At 42.9% G+C, this 22,025-nt stretch overlaps 1 protein-coding gene across 1 annotated transcript; it reads left to right on the top strand.

The window, feature by feature from the left end:
* Positions 1-13,722: 13,722 nt before the first annotated feature.
* On the top strand, positions 13,723-19,343 carry fzd10 (frizzled class receptor 10). The gene has a single exon (XM_008417452.3). It carries the CDS (start codon positions 14,760-14,762, stop codon positions 16,509-16,511), a length of 1,752 nt encoding a protein of 583 aa, XP_008415674.1. The 5' UTR covers positions 13,723-14,759; the 3' UTR covers positions 16,512-19,343.
* Positions 19,344-22,025: the final 2,682 nt, after the last annotated feature.

Genomic DNA, 22,025 nt, shown 5'->3' with positions numbered 1-22,025 from the left:
AGTCAATCATTGAACTGCGGCCTAGGACATCCTGGTGCCAAATGCAAATGTGGACGCCCTTAGGCCTGAACATGGTGTTTGTGATGGACAATCCGTGACGAGCACAGAAGTCCAACAACAGAACACCACTCGAGTTCAGATCGGGGGGGCCGTTCCTCCCAACCACGCCTCTCCAGGTCTCACTGTCATTGCCCACGTGAGCGTTGAAGTCCCCCAGTAGAACAAGGGAGTCCCCAGGAGGGGCACTCTCCAGTACCCCCTCTAAGGACTCCAAGAAGGGTGGGTAATCTGAACTGCTGTTCGGCCCATAAGCACAAACAACAGTTAGAACCCGTCCCCCCACCCGTAGGTGGAGGGAGGCTACCCTTTCGTTCACCGGGGTGAACCCCAACGTACAGGCGCCCAGATGGGGGGCAACAAGTATGTCCACTCCAGTCCGGCGCCTCTCACCATGGGCAACTCCAGAGTGGAAGTACGTCCAGCCCCTCTCAAGGAGGCTGGTTCCAGAACCAGAGCCATGCGCCGAGGCGAGGCCGACTATTTCTAGCCGGAACCTCTCAGCCTCGCACACCAGCTCCGGTTCCTTCCCCACCAGAGAGGTGACGTTCCACGTCCCAAGAGCCAGCTTCTGCAGCCGAGGATCAGACCGCCAGGGTCCCCTCCCTTGGCTGCCGCCCATAGCACAATGCACCCGACCCCTTTGGCCCCTCCGACAGGTGGTGAGCCCATCGGAAGGGGGACCCACGTCTCCTCTTCGGGCTGAGCCCGGCCAGGCTCCGTGGGTAAAAGCCCGGCCACCAGGCGCTCGCCATCGTGCCCTATCTCGAGGCCTGTCTCCAGAGTGGGGCCCCAGTGACCCGCGTCCGAGCGAGGGAACGCCAGATCCAAAGTTTGTGTCCATCACATCACATCACATCATATATATATATATATATATATACATTTCGATATCAGTCTATCTATATCTCTCTATATATGTAAAGATAGATCTTGATATATAGATGTAGATATGTAGACATATATATAGATATCTATATATAGAGATATATCTCATATTTAGATATACAGATATCTCTCTATACATATATGTCTATATAGATCTATATATGTATATGTAGATATGTATATGTCTATCTACATCTATAGATCTGTCTGTCTATATATCTATGTATATGTATGTATATATACATGTACAATTTTACATGTATTTATACAATTTTATTCAATTTCTATGAAAAAAAATATGGTGGAGGGCCCCCTGTTCGTCAGAGGCCCCCTTTCCTCCCAATAAGGCGCCCCTGTTCACAGACATCATCCACTGGTATCTGCAGTCTGTCTTCACAGGCTAGTGTCTCACATATTTTAGATGTTTGTCTACCAGCTCAATCAAACATATAAAAATATATGTTTTGTCAAACAAAACATATACTGGACTGGAGCTGGACACACCTGGTTTAAACTGACTGAGATTGAGCTATTTTGAAAAGGAGAAAATGAAAAAAGTCAGTCTTTAGATGTATTAAGCTGATAGGAACCTACCATTAAGGATTTTCCGACATAAACGTAGCAAAAGATTATGAGAATATGGGAAGAAACATATGTGCACCATACCTTTGAAAACCAATCATCCTTTTCTTCCCCTGTAAAACTATCAACTGTGTTGTATTGGCCTATTGGTCTGTAATCTCAGTGAGAAAAAAAAACTAAAACAACATCAAAGTTTTCTGTTGCAACATGAAAACGTTCAAAGAGCATGACTACATTTGTAAGACACTGTAAACACTTTTAAAAAAATTCTTATTAGGATACAAAACTACATTCAAATGTTAACGTCTTTTTAACAGGACAGCGTGCTTCATCAAGCGGCAGTAACATCCACGTTCAGAAAAAGGCGACTGACAGATGATTTAGTGCTGTTTTGATATTTGAGCCTGAGGAATGCCTACAGATACAGCAACGCCTCTGTCTGAGAAGGAAGCTTCACAGATGAGGTAAGACTGCTTACAGCTATGAAACAAAATCTGAACCAGATTAAAAGACATTTTCCTCAGCATGATTCATGTCTCTTGCAGTTTGCCCAGGTGTTACACCTCAAAACAAAACAAAAAAATAGGTGAAGACAGCAGCACAGATCCGCGAGAGCTGCTGAAACGTTATATTTTCTCTCTCTGAGCTACATTAATCTGCTGTTTAAAAAACAGCAAAAAGAATACAAGACTGTGTGAGGAGAATTACACCAGGATGACAGCTAGCACAGTGGGTCTGTGTGCTAAGCTTTTGTCTGGTATTCAGAGCTGTTACGGTTTTGTTGCAATACGTGTCGGTAACTCGCAAAACTTCAAACACGCACCTTAGTTCATCCCTCTGCACCTCACCAACAACCTGCAGCACAAATGGAGGAATGCTAAATTACCCATAATTACCGTCATTTGGGCTGAAGTGACAATGACATGTTGCTAGCCGTTGTTATTATCGGACCATCACGTTGAGGTGAGTCCTCCCTTATTAGAGAGACATATTTTCAATTTGACAGTGTGAGAAAACTTTTATCTGTTCCAGATTTGTGTGTGTGTGTGTGTGTGTGTGTGTGTGTGTGTGTGTGTGCGTGTGTGCGTGTGCGTGCGTGTGTGCGTGTGTGTTCATGTGTAACTATCCAACAGGGGACATGCGTGTCATTTTACACTGACCAACAGGGGACTCACCGTTGAAGAGGGGACATTTTGTAAGTCCCCTCTTGGAAATGACCCTGTTTTAGGGTCAGGGGTTGCAGTTAGGACTAAGGTGTGAATTGACTTTTGGTTAGGGTTAGGAAAAGGGTTAGGTATGTGATGGTTAGGGTTAGGAAAAGGGTTAGGGTTAGGCTGTAGAAATGAATGGAAGTCAATGGAATGTCCCCTGTTGGATAGTAGCGTACGACTGTGTGTGTGCGTGTGCGTGTGTGTGCGTGTGCGTGCGTGTGTGTGTGTCTGCTCTGAAAAACAAATAGAAATGGTCGGAGCCCCTCTACTGTGGGTCAAACATTTAGCAAAACTTAGTTGAAAAGAACATTTTTGTTGTTTTCACAATGAAAATGCTGTTCGATAGTCGTTCAGGGTGCAAGCTTATATAAACCTGCTCTAACATCAGTTCGAGGCTGGTTTGGGTAAAACAATACAGTCAGAACTTAGATCAAATGCCAATTCCAACTTGAAGCAATTGAGGTCGCCTGCTAACGTTATTTATCTCTGCTGTAACTTGAGCATGTCAGAAAGACTTGTAAACTCGCTCAGACATTTTATATTCTTTTGCCGAGAGAGAAAGAGGAAGTTCAAATCACCTGCTCCATCGAACACAATGAGCAAGGATCAAATCTCCGCAAGGATCAAATCTCCAACTCCAACATCCAACTGTCTGGGTTTTAACCACATTTACAGAGATTTAAAGAGGAGTGGCAAAAGCAAGTGAGATGGATCAGCAGTGCTTGACAACAACTGCCATCATACAGAACATGTTCAAGTGGCTCCCATGGTAAGAGTTCGTCCTGTAACCAGTTGGTTACTGTTAGCTCAGCAGTCTTCAGTCAGAGGCATCTTCAGATTTGCTGCGAGACTGACTGCTACCAGCTCCTTCCTGTCCACAGCATCACCCTCCACAACAACGTTGTGATGACACTTGGATGACATGAGCAATGACAACATTTAATTACCCTTTGGGAGAAGTAAAGTGTATTTGAATTGAATTGAATTTGAGTTGAAATATGACCTAATTCATTGAAGGGCTGCCCAGTTGCTGCCAGGGGCAATTATGTGACCCCATGCCATCATATCAAAGGTAAGTAATACTGTAAATTTATCAGTCTCGATCCTGATACAAACACTATTCAGAACCAAGAGTGAGTGGAAAAACCAAATATACACTTCAAAGACGTCACGGGACTTGATGTTCCACAACATCTCACGTTATTCGTCTTCTTTAGACATTAAAAACGTGCCTTTTTCAATTTGGCAGCATACACGGCAAGAAAACAGCATGACAGCAGCTTAAAAGCATTCGTGCAAAAAACAAAAGCATTCATACAAATCCACATAAATGTTAGAAATGTTTCTCGAGCCCTCTTTTTGCAAAAAAGATTAAAAAAATAAATAAGAGGCTTTTGTATGGGATGAATAAGCAAAAGAAGAAGAAAAAAATAGATCTGCTCTGCATGCCTTTCTACATCTAAAAAGATCAAGGCCAACTCGGCACAAGTCGACGCCGCTCACATGTTCAGCCGTCACTGCCACTCTCACACACTGACCATTAGAAGCTCTCATTATTCTCCTCTGCGTCTGTGAAACGTGAAAGCGGATTTGGACGGCGACAAAGCACTGACCAATCTCTCAGATCTCGGAACGCTTTGAGAGATCTGTTTATGCCCGATCATTACGACAGTGTTTTTCCGTCTGTATCGATAGTCATTTCCTTTCTCCCCCTGCAGCAGCCTTAAAGTCTCCGACGCTGCCGCTGAGCACAGCACAGCCAGCGCAGTCCCATGGAGTGCGAAGCAAAGAAGGAAATCAATAGAGAAAATATCGCTGCAGGCTCACACATTTTTATCTTGCTTTGAACGAGTCAGCTTTAATTTGGCTTTGATCTCAATTTGCGGCTTTTGGGATAGCTTTGGCTGCACATTGAACCAGGAGGAATAAGCTTCCACCAGGGCTTTCTTATGAAAGACCCTTTCAACTGCAGGGGCCTTTATTTTTGCCTATGTGCGTCACTGTCCATTACTGGTTTACAAGGAATAAAGACATAAGAAATCAAAGCAACTACTACTAGAGGACTCTGTTACATTTCGTGCAGACGGTTTTGCCAGCTAAATCGACTTTTTTGTTTACTTCCGGGAGGATTTACGGGAAAGCGCATCAAAATGCTGGATGGTGTTAGCGAGGGGGGTAGAAAGCCGCCGTCAAGAAACCTCTCGGTAACGTTGTGGCGCAATGGGTTGATGCGACCCACAGCTGGCGTGGATCTCACTGCGCCAAACCTCTCCCCCTCTTCGACCCCACACACTCCATTAGAGCCTGACACACCAAAGAGGATGGCGGTGTTATGGCGTCACCTCAGGTCCGCTAAAGATGTCTGCCCTCTTCCTCCTACTTTACCTTAAAAAAAAAAGAAGTATTGAGCATTCTCTTGAGAGGAGTTGTTTGGAAATTTGTTTCTCTTTTCTAAAGCTGAGACAAAAGCAGGGGGTTTGTGGGGTGGGTGGGGGGTGGGGGGGTTGTAGGATAAATGACCAGGCAGAGAAAAGACCAGCGCCTTTCTGGGGAGAAAGGGAAGGGTCTAATCTAATTTGGTTAGAGGAGGACAGGCGTTGTGTTGGTGTGTGTGCGTGTCTGCCTGTGTGCGTGTGTGTGTATGTCTCTGTGTGCAGATGCACGGCCGTGCTGCACAGTGTGACAGGACTGTGGGAATGGGACAGGAGGGCCGCGCTGCTGAATGGAGCCTCCAGAGCCAGAAGCAGTGGGGAGTCTCCCCAGACGCGCTGATTCCAGGCCGGCCACTCAAAGAGGGATTAGACCAGAGAAGGCCTTCCTGATTAGCAATTCACACTCAAGTGCCCCCACAAGGACCTGGGGTAATAATATCGGTGTCCTTTAGTGATACAGGCAAGATCTCTTTCTCCTAAAAAGCTGTAATGTAAAAGAAGAAAAAAAAAGTTTCCAGAAAAAGCAGACAGCTCTTGCACAGACACCGTCGAACTTTCTTCAGCTAAACTTGATTTTGCAAGCAGCTGACAGAAACAGTTTTGGTTCATTGCTTCATCTAACGGACTCCCAGCCTCCCTCCCCTTCCCTCCATGCCCCTTTTCCTCCTCTTCCATTACTTCCTCCTCTCTTCCTCTCTTCCTTCGTTGTTAACCAAGCAGCACATAAAAGAGTATGATGTAAGAACACCGCACTAAACTAATATTGCTGTTTCAAAGCATGCCATTGCGCAGATGTTATTGAGCCTCATAACAAACTAAATTCATTACACGTCTGTTTATTGCAGATTGGTCAACACTCATATAAAAGTCCTCCAAGCTAGTAATTACACTGATCTAGTTCATAAACACTTGAAAAGTTCACAATAATGAATTGACATGCTCTTATCGTGGTCGGGGGTGGGGGGGAAACAAACAACTGATGCAATGCTGTTCACCACAAAAAAAAAGAGGATTCATACATGACTCTACTGAACCGTTCAAACTATATGAGAAAGGAATAATGGTGAGCTTTAATGTCAGCAGGAATCTTCAGTTATGGGTTGTTCTGTTTATTTGTGTTTCCTCAAACGTCCGGCCTTTTTACACGAGCCGTTGCCTTCCACACTGCTGCCTCATTTTGAAGCCCAATGTACAAATAACGTGTGCTGTGCGACTGATTTGTCTTTATAGATGATGCGTATAATGCCTTTGCTATTCAAGTCTCGGTTCCATTGCGTTTATTGCCATTTACTACTTCTGGCATTGAGTTTTAAATAGACAACTCATTGTAAAACCTCTGAAATTTGTTAAACGTTTTGCCACATTGCGACGACAGACTTCAGTGTTTTGTTTTTTTTCAGTGTTGGTGTTTTTAATGTTTTTGACTCATCAGCGTTCTTGCTAAGACTTATCGGACTTTCACAGGACAGCTGTATTAATGGTTTAGTCTCTTTGGAAGTTGAAAATTCAACAAGAGTGCTTCCTCTAGTCAAAGTTCCAGCGTGGATAGTTGGGAGGTCCCACATCAGTCTTGAGTTCCTGATTTTAAAAAAATTAAGCTTGCAAGTATGAACGCTTTATTACACTTTATAAAACTTAATGCATCTTATTCAACCAGTGGCACCGATATTTAAGTTTTACCAACACGTTTCTTCTGACACGAAGCATAGCGTTATTACTTTTGGAGAGACTCATCCCAGCTTTATTTGGCAAAGAATCTGTGAGAGAAGCTACAGGTAGAGGTGAGGAGGCCTCAGAGCGGTTGAGCTCATCACCAGCGACAAATCATCAGAGCACCAGCAGAAAGTTAGTCCACAGTTATAAGAAGGGTTTGTTTGCTGTAAGGCCCAAAAATATTTTCCTATTGCTTATTGAGTGAGGTATAAATAACTTGGGACATACCTTTTTTTAGAACGTAATTAGAAGAATTTCTGGGTTAAATTAAAACTAATTTTAAATCTAAATCTGTCAGAATGTATGAATAAGTTTGGGCTTGACTATAACACTGTACAACCTCTGTTTGGGTTTATATTATTTCATGTTTTATGTTTTTGCCACATAAAATACACAATATTCTATTACATTATTGCACTGTAGCAAATTCCACAGGTTTTCTTATGAGCTACAACTGAGCTCTGACTTATAATGCCAATTAAACACACCATTTTGTGGGGGTGCTGTGGTGGTGCAGGGGCAAAGCACAGGTTCGATTCCCAGCCTGGTGACATTTGTCGCACGTCTTCCCCCTCTCTCATTACCCCATTTCCTGTCAAGCTACTTTCAAATAAAGGCCACTACAGCCAAAAAGAAACAACACACCATTATGCCAGTAAGTTACTGCTTAAGTTGACATTCTGTTTGGGGGTATCAGATTAAATGGGGTTGATTACAAATGCAATTTATAGCTCTATTTGAAAACAACAAAAATAAATAAAACCATGTATCTTTTCCACTTCTTTGCGTTGGTTTGTTGAAGTTTCCGATCAAACACATTGAAGTTTGTGGTTTTAATATTGAAAAAAAAAAACGGGAGGCGGGGGGGGGGAGTTGACAGTTCACGAACGCTATTGGAAGACATGTCGCATTTGTTTTATGGTAGCAGCCTCTTTCTACTGCCGCGTAACAAACAGAGGGGGGGAAATACCAAATAATGTCAATAAGTAGGATCCGTCTGAGCTAAGGCCGAGTGCATGCGAGCGGGAGGAAGAACAGGATCCCCGAACAATGTGCAGGGCATGTGGACAAATAGTCTCACCTCCAGCTGAGTGTGTTGTTTCTTCTCATTGTGCCCTGTGAAAGAGCAGAGGAGGGCCATGGTTAAGAAGATTATAGACCTACCCCACCCGTACGTTTAATCAACATGCCCTTTCAACACCGGCAACAATGCCAAACATGTCTGAAACGTCCCCCCCCCTCCCCCCCACTCCACTCCCATCCCCTCCACATCTTTGCCTGTAGCATACCTCACATGTTGGAGCAGCAGTGAGCGAGTCATCTGCGCAGCACAGCAATTAGCAGAAATACGAACAGCCCAGCCCTCTGTGATGCCGGGCTGGCGTGAGCTTATCGAGTTTCCACATGAAAGAGCTCGACGGCTTCACTTTTGAAAATTTTTTCAAAAAATGTCACCATCGCAGTGACGTGTTTGATCTTAATTTCAGGCTGGGCAAACAACAAGAAAAAAAAAAAGAAGAAAAAAAAAAGATTACCTTCAACTCATTTTATTTCACTGATCAAAATTCCCTTAAGAATCGAAGGAGCTTTGCTTCCTCACCCTTCAATTCTTTCATCCGTGGTTAAATATGTAAATAAAATGTCTAAAGTCATTCTTCAAAGGGGAACAAAAGAAAAAAAGAGGGCTGAGGGAAAAGACAGCCATAAAATTCCTCCGATTCTCCATAACATTAGCCAGAGGGGGGCCAGCTTCCAGCCAGAGCCTAGCAGCAGGGGAGCGAGTGAGCTCCATAGAATCACACATCTTAACCCCCCCCTCCCCCCACACATCCACACACACACAAAAAAAAAAATAATATCTTTTCAGCTTCAGCCATCAAAGGGCCCTCCCTTTCACTTTATTAGTTACAGAATTATCTCACAGTTGCTGATTTCTCAGAGATGGAGCCACACTGCTTTCCTTCATCGCACTGTTGTGCTTGCACAGATGAGATAAAGTTGCAGCGTGTGCAAAGAAAAAGTGTGTGTGCGTGTTTCATATATGTAGAAAACGAGAATAAGCTATAGGTGGGGACAACGTGTTGGAAAAAAGTGTTGGGGGGGAAAAAAATCATAAAAGGAAAAGGCAGAGGACGCTGAGGCTGTAGATGCAAAAGGCTGGACATGCCTGATTCCTCCTCTTTTTTTTCTTTTCTTTTTTTTCCCTCCACCCTCATTATCAAAGCGATATCATCATGAGTGGCAAAACAGTCATGAAAAGAAGGCAGGCAGGCTGGAGGAAAGACAGGAATGAGATCAGAACAAAGGCGGTGAATTACAGCAAGCAAGAAGGCTGTGTGTTCTTATTAGACTCTGTGACAATTGTATCTTGTCTGCTTTATTACACCAAAAGACAGCGATAATGAGGACAGATAGGTTTTTTTTTTTGCTATATTACATGCCAGACGTGCGTTTTCTGAACATTAGAAGGGAACTGACCTCAGCTCTGTGAAGGAGATTGATGTTACGTTTGTCCTTTTCAAATCAAAGCTGCCATGTCTTTTTTGTCCTACTCCTACATGCCAACCATAATGAAACTCTAGTGCAGTGGGAGGGACGGAGCAGGCATTTCAGCTGTTATCTTTGTGATGGGGCCACAATATGCCGGCCGAACTGCATCTGGACTGACGGGGGGTTTTTTCCCCCCATCATGTTTGCATTTCACTAATAATTACTCGCTAGGATGATCCGAACGAACAGAATCTATAAAAAAAATAAATAAATCATGTATTTTAGTCCAGATCAATTCTCCTTCAGTGTTTGACAGCTGGATATGCGAAATGCGAGGCACACATATGGCAGAGGGTATTGTGTTCATGACTGTATTCATCCCACTATATTTATTCTCCTGCTGCACACGCTGAGCACCGACAGCTGAAGTGCCACCGCTAAGATATGCTTGCTTAAACCATTTAGGCACGCTGGTGCCAGGTTTCTCATCTCTCCCGAACACATTTCTGAAATACTTCTTAGAGCTCTTTGGTGACTCTTGTAAAAATGCAGTAAAAGCCGCCCCCCCTGTTTACAGGCGATCAGTGTTTGGTTCTTGATGAAGACCATGGCCAGGCTGCGGTATGAATCTTACAGCCACAAACTTTTTACAAGGTAACATGAGAGAGGTCTGGAGAATCTCAAACGCGCAGACTTTAGACAGACAGAAAGCCTCGTAAACACTTTTTTCCTCCCCAGTCATCACCAATCTGCCCTCACATGATCAAGACGCTGGCTTAAAGCTACCAGCGAGGCTTGTTTTGAACTCACTTTAGACGTAGTTTGTCATTGGTAGAACAACATGTCATGATCAGATTTTAAACGGTTTTGTTTTATTGGAAAATTAATTTGCTCAGGAGGAAACCTGCCATGTATCAATCACAAGTCTCTGATGACATCACACAAGGCAAGAGGGAACCAAGCACTGTTCTTCTAGTGTGTCTGCTCGTTTTCTTTCTCCTTTTGTCTATATTTTGTATGTTTTTAAACATTTTCCTTCTTCAAAGTTGCAGAGGAAACAAAGGAACAATCTGGATTTAAAAATGAAGATGACCAGGCTACACTGGTTATATTACATTATCAAATATCTTCGACAATCAGCCTGAGCCAAGCTGTTAAGAAAAAGAAAAAAAACACTGGTTGGTCCTTTCTGTTAGGTTGCTCTTCCAGTTCCAACAACATTTCCTGCAGAACTGCTGCATCACTTTGTAACTCCGCCAAAAGTGATCACTCAACCATGCTTACACCCGCATCGCAGCCTAAGCTACCACCACCTTTTCAGTCGATACCGGAGGTAAGAGGTATTGCTCAGCTCTTGCGAAAAGAGAAGGTGTTTGCGTAAGTTACGGTAAAATGTGTTCAGGCTACAAGCAGTGACACTTACAGGCAAGTCGCGGAAGTATTTGAGGCGAGATAATCATTAGTTCCTTTTACAAGGAAATAAGGAGCATATTTTGCTCCTTATTTTTTACAAGGAGCAAAATATGCAAAGAAACTCAACAGATGGAACAACCTGATCAGGAACGTAAACACATCTGTACCAGTTAAATACTGAACACAATTATTGCTATTTTCATCGATTATTGTATCCAGCATCAATCAGGGCCTCCTTGCAGTCCATCACATCTTAAATGCATTTCAGATGTTTCAGAATCCATGTTGAAATTTCTCAAAAGTGGCTCTGCTGCCATTATGATTACTAATGTCAGCTGATCAGTTTGACTCCAGTTCTTCTCGTGATGTCATAAATACACATAAACCAGAGTTTGCAGTCTTTTTTTTGTTTTCATCCGTGTTCAATTCAAAACCTCCACATTTGTCACCCAAATGTGTTTTTTTTTGTTTTGTTTTGTTTTTTTACTGTCAGTGTGCATTTGTTAGCGGGAAAAATACACTTTACAATCAAACTGACAGTACTACCATGCATCAAGGAGTTTAAATCTCCATCATATTCTTAATGCTATGAAACTTCATGACTTTTAAATTCCTGACCGTATGCTCACGTCTGTTTTTAAGTCTTTTTCATGTCCTGCTCTATTTCAGTGACACACACGCATGAACCGAGATGCATACACATGCAATTTTCAAAGAAGGGGTAAAAAAAAAAAAAAACATGTCACCACAACAAAACGTGCAGGGAAACCTGCGTGGACACAGGGGAAACCAGCAAACTCCCTGAAAGGACCCCCACTGACTAGAAATGAGCTGACACAGTTATTTTGAAAAGACATTCCTTGAAGGAACAAAATAAAGGAAGAAAATCTGCTGACCCCAACAGTGACCACATGTTGATCGTTTGTTGTCTCCAGCGTGAATGGAGCAAGGTTCTTAAGAGATCATATATTCTTCTTCCTTATATGGATAAGGATATTATCAATCAAGGCTAAACTCCTCCTGTTTCTTCTACTTCATCGTCATCATATTATTATCTTTTTTTTTTTTTTTTACATTATTATTCTAATATATGTTGTCTCGCCAGTCAATCACATTAATAAAAACACCATCTATACACAGATGTATAAATAAATCACCACTGCAGAAGTGGACCTCTAAGCAAAGCCACAGAGGCAGTGTCCAGATCTGATGAGAGTACAGATCTCAAAGTTTACAACAAAAAAAAGGGCTAAGCAATTCCTGAATTATTGATGTAAGCTTTGCCTCTCTGGGAGAACAATGTCACTGCTTTGAGGCTGACATATTCAGAAGGAATGTAGCCTACTTCTTATTTGTTTGTGTGTGGAGCTTCCCTCATTGGAAAAGGGAGAAGAAGAAGAAAAAAAGGCAGGAAATGAATGCAAGGTGTTGTTGAAATTTTGCAGTGACAATGCTGGCAAGAGCACACCGATCCCAGACTCCTTAAAGTGGATGTGGTTTTATCAACATCCTTATTTCGGCGTGAACGCTTTTGCTTGAACTGTTACACCTCGGAGAGTCAAGAAACCAGCTCGACGTATAAGCAGTCTTTGCAGCCGTAGACAGAACAGAACAAGTTTACCAAAGCAGAAGTTGTACATGCACTAAGAAAAAAGTTTGATTAAAATAGCTGTAAATGAAATGTAAACCTTTGGGGATTTTTGTAGAGGGTGCCATCTATGAGATGGGACTGTACATCTTAAGGGAGCTTAGGTCCTTCAGCAAAATACCACATATCTCCTGTAAATCTGTTGAGGTGGCAGCATCAGAGCTAGCGACTGAAAAAAGCTCAACAAAGGCTGGTTCTGTTGTGGTAAGAACACCATCTCTGGAAATGATAAAGAATGATTCTTAATCAAATTAAGATTACAGAAAGTCCTGACCAGCCTGTTCATGAGACTACTGTACAACAGCAGCGTGTCTTGAAGCGGAGGCTTTTTAAGAGGCGCTGTAATGCAGACGGCTACCGGACAACCTTCCTGCCTGCAGCCATCACCACCTATAGCTGTTTGAAGAAACTTGAATAATGCGAATTTAATGTAGTATTTTTGAGATTTTGTTTAAAAAAAAAGGCAACTATTGGAAAACGATGATTTTACAAACACAAACCTAACCCTCGACTCTGCCGTACCAGATCTAGTAGCATGTTATGGGCAACTGTTGGGTCACAATTCCAAAAAGCCACGTTTGGTATAAAAAATAACACATCATACCCAGAGTGAAACAAGGTGGTGGCAACACCATTCTCCAGAGTTACCTTCTTTTTTTTATCTCCAATCTTCTGTTGACTTTTTTTCTTTTTCTTGTCAAGGTGGATGAAGTTACCAGTCAGTTTTGACCCAAAACCACACCCACTTTAAGAAGAGTCTTGTGTCTTCATCTTTCTAGAAGACACAAGAAGGTTTTGGGTAAATAACCTTTTTTGATAAATAAGCATTTTATTTACTGAGCCCAAAAATACATTCAAGTCAATAATTAAATGGCTTAATGAGGTCATAATTAAAGTTTTTGGATGGCCTATTGAGAGTTCAGAACATAATCTGACAGACAATTTGTGGGGCCTCCTGAAGAGGACTGTGAAAAATAATAGATGTCCTCTCAGTTTCATAGATTTTGAGAACTTTTGCAAGGCAATTGTGCCAAGTTAAGCTAATTAAAACACAATTTAAGGGTGTGCTGACTTATACTTACTGCAATTGTTTCTTTAATGCATCTGTTTGCTTTTCTTTTACATCACACCGAATATATGTTTTATTAAGGGTTAAAAGTGTTTTTAAATGACATTAGTTTAAAAAAGAGAGAAAGAAAAAGAAAAAAAGAAGACATTTGGTTTGGGGACCCAAAATGTCTCTAGCCCAGGGACCTGGATCCTCTTACATCCGGCACTGTGTGTGGATCATTAAAAACTAGAAGTTTCCACCTAAACTTGAATGTCGGCGCGCCTTCGAACCTGTGCGCATCCATGCTGCGCAGCATTTCGGGATTCTGCGAAACAAACATAAAGAAAAACCGGGAATAAAAACGCTTCTTTTATCATTTTACTGACTGAGTTTCTTGCAGAGAACAAACAAGCAGAGCGAGTAGGAAGTTTGCAGCGAGGCTTTGAAAAGTGCTGCACTGAACAAGTTGTTCCGCACGATTTGAAAATAATCTGCGTGTCAGTGTCATCTTTCTTATGCAAAGCAGCTGTCTTTGAAGGCGGATCTTTTGGCAGGTTAGACCGGGACGGAGACTCCGACCAGCTCAGACGAGCACAGCCACCAGACGCATCGAGCGCCTGCCCCGGGGAGGAGCGTAAATCCTGCGTTTCTTGGGAAACACTTTATATTATCCCGGAGGATTTTTCTTTCTGTCTCGCTTATTTAATTTAGAGTGCTTCGCACAAAGGGTTGGAGCAACTTTTTTTCTTATTATTATTCTCATTTTTTTATTTTATTTGTTATTTTTAGTTTTTGGAAGTTGTTTCTCACGGACCGAAATCGCACTGCAGCAGGCGCGGAGGAGCACCTAAATGCTGATAAAGTGTCAAGAAGCGTGGAGGCGGACCGAACCGAAAGGAAACTAAGAAAAAAAAATATAATAACAATAAAAAGCGCATGGGGTAATTTCATGCACGGTGTCAGAGAGAAGTAACGAGGGGGCTTCTTCAGCCGCCAAAGTGAACGTTTTGGGGGAGAGCATGGACCTGACAGCGCGCTCGCAGCCAGGAAACACCGTCTCTCCATCGCGGGATTTCTCTTTTCATTCAACTCTGCAACTCTGAGCTGAGGGGAGGATGATGTTGCAGTGGATAGTTAAGTAAGTTTCTCTACGCAGCACCTGCTCTGTTTCGGTTCAGACTTTTATTTTTTTTGAGAGAGAGAGAGAGAAACTTGTGTTTTTCCTGGTTGCATTGAACAGTTGACTGCATTTTTCTTCAAGCTGAGAAGGGAGAATGTGTTCAGCTGTGATCCCGGTGCCTCTGCTGCTGCTGCTGCTGCTGCTGCGGAGCAGGGGCAGCTCCTCCATCAGCTCTATAGATCCTGACTGGTCAGGAGAGGGAAGATGCCAGCACATCAACATCCCTATGTGCAAGGACATTGGCTACAATATGACTCGCATGCCAAACCTCATGGGTCACGATGATCAGAAGGAGGCTGCGCTGAAGCTGCAGGAGTTTGCAACGCTCATCCAGTTCGGATGCCACAGTCACCTCAAGTTCTTCCTTTGTTCGCTACATGCTCCCATGTGCACGGAGCAGGTGTCCAACCCCATCCCAGCGTGCAGGGTCATGTGCGAGCAGGTCAAGCTGAAGTGCTCCCCGATCCTGGAGAGGTTTAATTTCCCCTGGCCCGACTCTTTGGACTGTTCGCGCCTTCCGACCAAAAATGACCCAAACAACCTGTGCATGGAGGCGCCCAACAACGGATCGGACGAGCCCCCCAAAGTGTCCCACACTCAGCCTCCAGATTTTAGGCCGCAGCACCCCCTGAGTGGGCAGGACCTGCACCTGAAGGAAAGCGGTAGCAAGCAGACGTGCAATCCCGGCAAGTTCCACTTTGTGGAAAAAAGCCAGTCTTGTGCCCCAAAATGCTACCCCAAAGTGGATGTTTACTGGAGTCAGGGAGACAAGCAGTTCTCCCTGGTGTGGATGGCCATCTGGTCCATCCTCTGTTTTGTCTCCAGTGCCTTTACCGTGCTTACTTTCCTCATCGACCCTCAGAGGTTCAAGTACCCCGAGAGGCCTATCATCTTCCTCTCCATGTCCTACTGTGTTTACTCTGTGGGCTACCTCATTCGGCTTTTTGTGGGAGCCGACAGGATAGCCTGTGACAGAGACAATGGCGTGCAGTATATAATTCAGGAGGGCCTGGAGAGCACCGGGTGCACCATAGTGTTCCTCATCCTGTATTATTTTGGCATGGCCAGTTCCCTCTGGTGGGTAATCCTGACTCTAACTTGGTTCCTCGCTGCCGGGAAGAAGTGGGGCCACGAGGCCATCGAGGCCAACAGCAGCTACTTCCACCTGGCGGCGTGGGCCATCCCGGCCATAAAGACCATCATGATACTGGTGATGAGGAAGGTGGCCGGCGACGAGCTGACGGGCGTTTGCTACGTGGGCAGCATGGACGTCAAAGCTCTCACGGGCTTTGTGCTCATTCCTCTTTCCTGCTACCTCATCATTGGCACATCGTTCCTGCTCTCCGGCTTCGTGGCCCTCTTCCACATCCGGAAGATCATGAAGACCGAGGGGGAGAACACAGACAAGCTGGAGAAGCTGATGGTGCGCATCGGCGTCTTCTCCGTCCTCTACACCGTTCCCGCCACCTGCGTCATCGCCTGCTACTTCTACGAGAGACTTAACATGGACTACTGGCGCATTCTCGCGGAGGAGCAGAAGTGCGTGGACGGTAGCGGGCCGGAGTCGGACGAGTGCGTCATGAAGGACTCGATCCCCGCCGTGGAGATCTTCATGGTGAAGGTCTTCATGCTGCTGGTGGTGGGCATCACGAGCGGCATGTGGATCTGGACCTCGAAGACGCTGCAGTCGTGGCAGAACGTGTTCAGCAGGAAGCTGAAGAAGAGGACGAGGAGGAAGGCGGCCAGCGTCTTCACCAGCAGCAGGCCTTACATCAAGCCTCACCCATCCCTCAAAGGGCAGAACACCAAGTACGAGCCTACGCGGCAGCCCCCGACGTGTGTGTGAAGCGGGCCCAAACAGACTTTTAAAACCCTAAAAGCAAGACTGGTCCGGAAAGCACAGAGGTTCATGTTTTATTTATGCCTCATGCATTGAGAACATTACATGTTCTTTTTTTTTTTTTTTTTTTGTATTTTCTGCAGTGTCACCCAACAAGAGCAGCCTTTGTTTGAAAAAAATCTGCTACCCCTTCACTCGCTTGTTCTTTTGAGGAACTTGGAATAACAGGAAAAAAAAAATCCTATTATTTCCTTGGACAAAAAGAGTGGAGTAAACCGTTTGGATGTGCCACGGCGTTACTTGAATAATGTGCAATAGATGTTTTCCTTTCTGGCTAAAAAGACACTTGTACTGTTGGTGACAGATTACAGACAATGTTAGGGCCCCAGTGCACAATGGAGGCAAATGGTCAGAGAGATGAGTGCTGTTTCCAGGCTTTTTTTCATGGAAATTCAGCCTGTTTCATATATGTTTGAACTGGACTGAAAGCAGCTGCTGAAAGGCGCTCCAGATCCTTATGAAACACCCATTGTGAGGCGAATCTTCGCCATAAATTAATCAAGCACTCGATATTGAAAATATATTTGTCCACTGTGTTCTTCTGTTGTTGGTTTTTTTTTATTTCTTTGCTGTTTTATAGTGCAAAGGAGTGTTTGTATATGTTTCTAAAAAAAAAAAAAGCCGATATTTTATAGAAAAATTAATAATAAAAAAAAGAACTAGTTTTAATTGTTTTTGCAAAGCTGGAATCTTAGTTTGAGTGAGTGTCTGTTGATCAGATGGCCTTTTAAACTCTCACCGCTTTTAATTGGAGTTATCCCTCTGCCAGTTAAAATATTTTAATACTTTGATTAAAATATTACCTTTAAGAAAAGAAAAAAAGAATAACCATAAACATAGCTAATGAGGGCCTCCAAAAACCTATTTTTTGCTATCTGGTAAATGCCCCAAATGTGCACTGGCTCTCTGAAACAGAAATGGCATTTCTGAGCTGAATATCTTGCCTTACTTTGTAGAAAATGGGACATTGTTCTGAAATTAGCTGCAGGCAAAGAGTGGCTTCTCCATTCTTGTTGTCGAGTGTTTGAAAAAGAAACTGCTGTACTTTTGTGCCCATTCAATTTTGGCCTTATCCAAAGAAAAGGAAAAAAAGCTAAAAGAGAAAAAAGAAGACGAAAAGGCTGAGTGCGGCCTTACTTTGTTCTCTGCGTGAGACGTATGGTTTAATTTCTCCATCATATTTTAATATCACACAACATAATGGCAAAACAAAACAAAAACAAAAGCCCTTATTCCAAAGAAATCTGGATCATCCTTCTGTCAGTGGCATTCCTTTAGATGTTGAACATTATTTATTAATTCTTAACAACATGGATGGCTGTGTTACAAAGGTGTTTCCCCGTTGTCTGGATCACATTTTTCATTCATTATGACATTTATGGGAGTCTCTTTAGGAGGGTTTTTTTCTAGTTTCTTACCAGATCAGAACAAAATACAGTTTTAATTTCAAATCTTATTTCTTTCTCTCCCACCTTTGTTTCTCTTTTAATCGACTCATCCGCATCTGTAAAGCGATTAAACAATTTTCCTGATGTCACTCAAGACCGGATGAGAGTGTCTGATGTTGGAGGAACACTTTAAAGCTGAATGTGTTGTTTCTTATCGGCGGGCCGTTTTAAAAGGAGTCGAGCATTGTTTTAAAGCGGCTATTTTAATTATCCACAGGGATTAAAAAAACTAAATACGTTGATGTTGGTGTCGTCACACTGATTCACATGCTGAGGGGCCATAACGGCAATTGTCTCTGTGGTCCTGTCAGAAAAGCATGGATACTTCATTCATATGTCAGTTTTTTTTTTTAAACAAGGTTTAAAAATATGCAGGGATACTGAGCGTTTGTCAGAAGGTAGGACTCGTTTTGGGTTTTTGATGTTCGAATGTCCTTTTCTTGAAGAAGAAGAAAAAAAAAAGCGGGTTCTCTCTGGTTTATTAACCTTTCTGAGGAGTAGTGTTCCTCCGTCCCCGAGGGCATTCAAGTTTCAGCGTCGGCCCGACCAGTTTGAACAGTCAAAAAGCACATGACTCACAACCTCTATGTGGCTGAATCAAAGTCAGCCAGTGTCTATTGATACTCTGAGTAGCAGAAAAGGTGTGAGCGTTTCTGAGAGCCTCAACAGAGGCCACCTGGATAAGAGCCCCCGAGGTGTCTGCGAGGCTGTAAATATAAATGACAGTTACCACCCCTCTCCAGGACTTCACTTCTCTTCTTGTCCTCTCTTCAAAGGAGAGGAAAAAAAAAAGTCTGCTCAGAGCAAGGGCATAACACCATTTTTTTTTTCAGCTTAATTCACTCTCAGCTGCGCTTGGGCTTTTAGGAGTAGAAATGTTGATTCGTTAACCCAGTGTTATTGAGATGGGAGTGTTTTTCAGTGGGATGGTATGAATTTAAAAAAAGAGAGAGGGAGAGAGAAAAAAAAGGTTCATGCTGGGCTTCTTCCAGGGACGTAATCAAATAAGATGTTACCTTAGAAGGAATGAGGGGAATCCCAGTTCAACCCGTGTATAAATCACGTACCCATGTATCCCAGTGTCATGTCAATTCACCTCTCTTTTCACCAAACTAAAGAGAAAACAGCGGTTTAATGGTGTGTAAAATTAAATATTCTGAATGAAAGACATTTGTTTGTAACTGGTGTTGCTAATCACTACTTGATAACTGAAGACAATGTTTCCGGCTTTTCACCTGCCTTTGCAAGAGCCGAGTTGTTTCTTGAGAGAAAGTCCTGCAGAAACATAAACCGTCTCTTGGTTTCATAATAATAAATGACTTGAACCTTGTGGTTCTCACACTTTTTTATGTCAAGTACCACAACAGTACGTGTCAGAGCCAGCCCAATATTTTAAAAGGCCCTGAGCAGGCTTTCATTCGAGGGCACACTTCCAGACGAACTTGGTAGAGGCGGGGAGGAGGAGCAGGTTTTTAGGTTCTTTTGTTCATGAGCAACCGCAGTGAAAAAATGCTGAACTGTGAAACACTTACAGTGTAAATGAAATGTGAAACCAGCTCACACGTAGGCACCAGAAATACTTAAATTAGCTTTAATATGTAAATGAACAATACAATAAATTACGCAGATATTGCCATTTTATGATGAAGATGATTTTACAGCTCAAATAGGCTACAGCTCTGACCCATGTTTCTTTTTCAAATATCACTTTCTTGAGAGACATTATATGATAAAATTACTTTACAGTTCAAATGATACAGTTTGCTTATATGTCAGGTCAACTCATGTTCATTTTATAAAAATGTAATCATTTTGAAAGACATTTCAACTCTGACTTTTTCAATTTACACCGGTATGACAGAAATATGAAAAATATTCATTCATACTCCTCCAATGGTTGAGAAAATCAGTTTTATATGCACTCATTCTTTAATGAGAAGTTATGTTTTTATCCATTTTGATGTAACTCGTAAAATGTACAAATACATCTCTAAAAATGACCTCAAAATCCAACATGGCTGCCTCATATAAACAACCATTAGCCATAACTGCAGTGAAAAATTTTTTGTTTTTTGTTTGAATGCTACTTTCACACTAACAATAGTACTATGCAGCCTCAGTTAGTGAAAATGCTGAAAGTACTAAATTCATTGATATGCTAACAAACAATACAAGTTTGCTTATTAGTTTGTGTTGTTTGGGGTGTTAGTGAACACACCATTTAGGAAATCCTACTGGCTTTCTAACTTTTCATTTGACTCGTTATTAATTGGAAAATACGTCATTCCGAGATCCAAGTTTTGATTGCAAAGGTCAGCATGACTCTTACCACCAGCACTTGTTCCTGGTTCTCTCTCTCTTTTTTTTTTTTTTTTTTTTTTTAAAGTCTGCTTATGTATATCATCCTTTTTGTAGGTAACGACTCCTGTATTCCAAAGTTTCTTTCAAGGTAGCCCAAGTTCCACTGGCGGCCATTGTTCCACAGACAGAGGGGCGTGGCTTTGACCTTTTGCTGTTCCAGTCGCTGTATGCAAGGATTTGCGGGGAGCTTGTGTGGCTTTATGTCCCTTCTTGCGAGCCGTCATAAAGGCCTCCAATACAGTGGCGTGAATCAAGCTGCTGGGGATGACTGGCAACAGAGACGACCTCACTTTGATCTGACTCTGAGGCGACGCCCCGTGTCCTCATCCTCAGCTGCTGCTCCTGCGGCACCTGTTTGCTAGTTGAGGCTTGTCTGCTCAGAAGGCAACGCTCAGCCTCTCGGTGTCATACGCTCAAAAACGTGACGCGTGTATACACGCTCGACGCACGCACAAAGGAATGCGGCTGGTCTTCCAGGGCGGGCGAGTTCACTCAAATGCGCCGGACCCCGATTGTCGGGCGCATTTGAAAGGGGCGTTTTTTTTTTGTTTTTTCTTTTTTGTGAAATGATGAAAGGAGCGACCGTAAGATGTTCAGGTCCATAAATTCTGAGTTTTGTGCGTGAGGTGTGCTTCGCGCTTTGAATAGGCACACAGAGTGTTGAATCCAGGGCAAAGAGCACGGTATATGTGCGCAGTCTGCAACAAGACGCACTAATAATAGCTCAAAGTCTCCAACACATCAGTCTGATCTGGAGGTAATTGTTCCCAGTCACATGCTGAAGGTGAGAGCAATTACATAAAACCCTGGCAGCAATATGCTCTCCCCCTTTCTTTTTTTTTCTTTTTTTTTTTAATGCATAATGAACTGGCTTACAGGCCCTCTGCCGATCAAACAAGTGTTTGATTGTGGCTTTGGTTTGAAAGAAGCCTGAATATGTTTATTTGCATGTGGAGGAGCGAGTGACTCTGAGGTGGAGATCAGGCAGATTAGTGTTAACTGACACAGACCTGTGCAAACAGAAACTCCCCCTGAATGCAGGCGCTGCAGCGGCACTTCCTCTGAGGACCGGAGCTACGGCGGCTCCCGCTCCTTTTCAGACGTGGCTCTTTATGTGCAGCCTCCTCTTCTCGGTTTGATGTTCTCCGTGTTCGGTTTTGCCTCATTTGGCGTTTCGCAGGTTAGTGGGTGCGAACTGATGAAGTGGAGAACAGCGTGAGAGAGGGGAATTCAACAAAATGTCAGGGTTTTTAGTTTTTTACGATAATTAGGGGGGAAAATCTAAGACTTTGAAATTTTGACATTCATCATCTTGTCTGATGAATGATGTTCAACTTGGCAAGTGCAATTTTTTTTTAAATCGGTTTTCTCAACCTAAATTAAAAAAATAAACGAATAAACATTGCTATGCAAACGTATTTAAACACCTTTAACATTTCACAATAAAAACTATTGCTTGACTTAACATGAAACTGAAGTGATGGATGATTTTAAATTTTTTTTTCTTTCAAATGATCCAATTTCTTTGCAGAGCCGTCTTTCACTGCTTGAAGTCTTCTGCTACCATCTTTGCTCATTTAGAGAAAGAAATTTACTTTTTTTTTTCTTTTTTCTTTTTGCAAAACTGCTCAGGCACAGTTCGATTTTATAT

The sequence above is a fragment of the Poecilia reticulata genome, chromosome 9 (assembly GCF_904066995.2).
Source record: "Poecilia reticulata chromosome 9, P_reticulata-male-v2, whole genome shotgun sequence".
Classification (NCBI taxonomy): domain Eukaryota; kingdom Metazoa; phylum Chordata; class Actinopteri; order Cyprinodontiformes; family Poeciliidae; genus Poecilia; species Poecilia reticulata.
The sequence above is the reverse complement of the archived record's forward strand: the minus strand, read 5'-3'. Positions and strand labels throughout refer to the sequence as shown.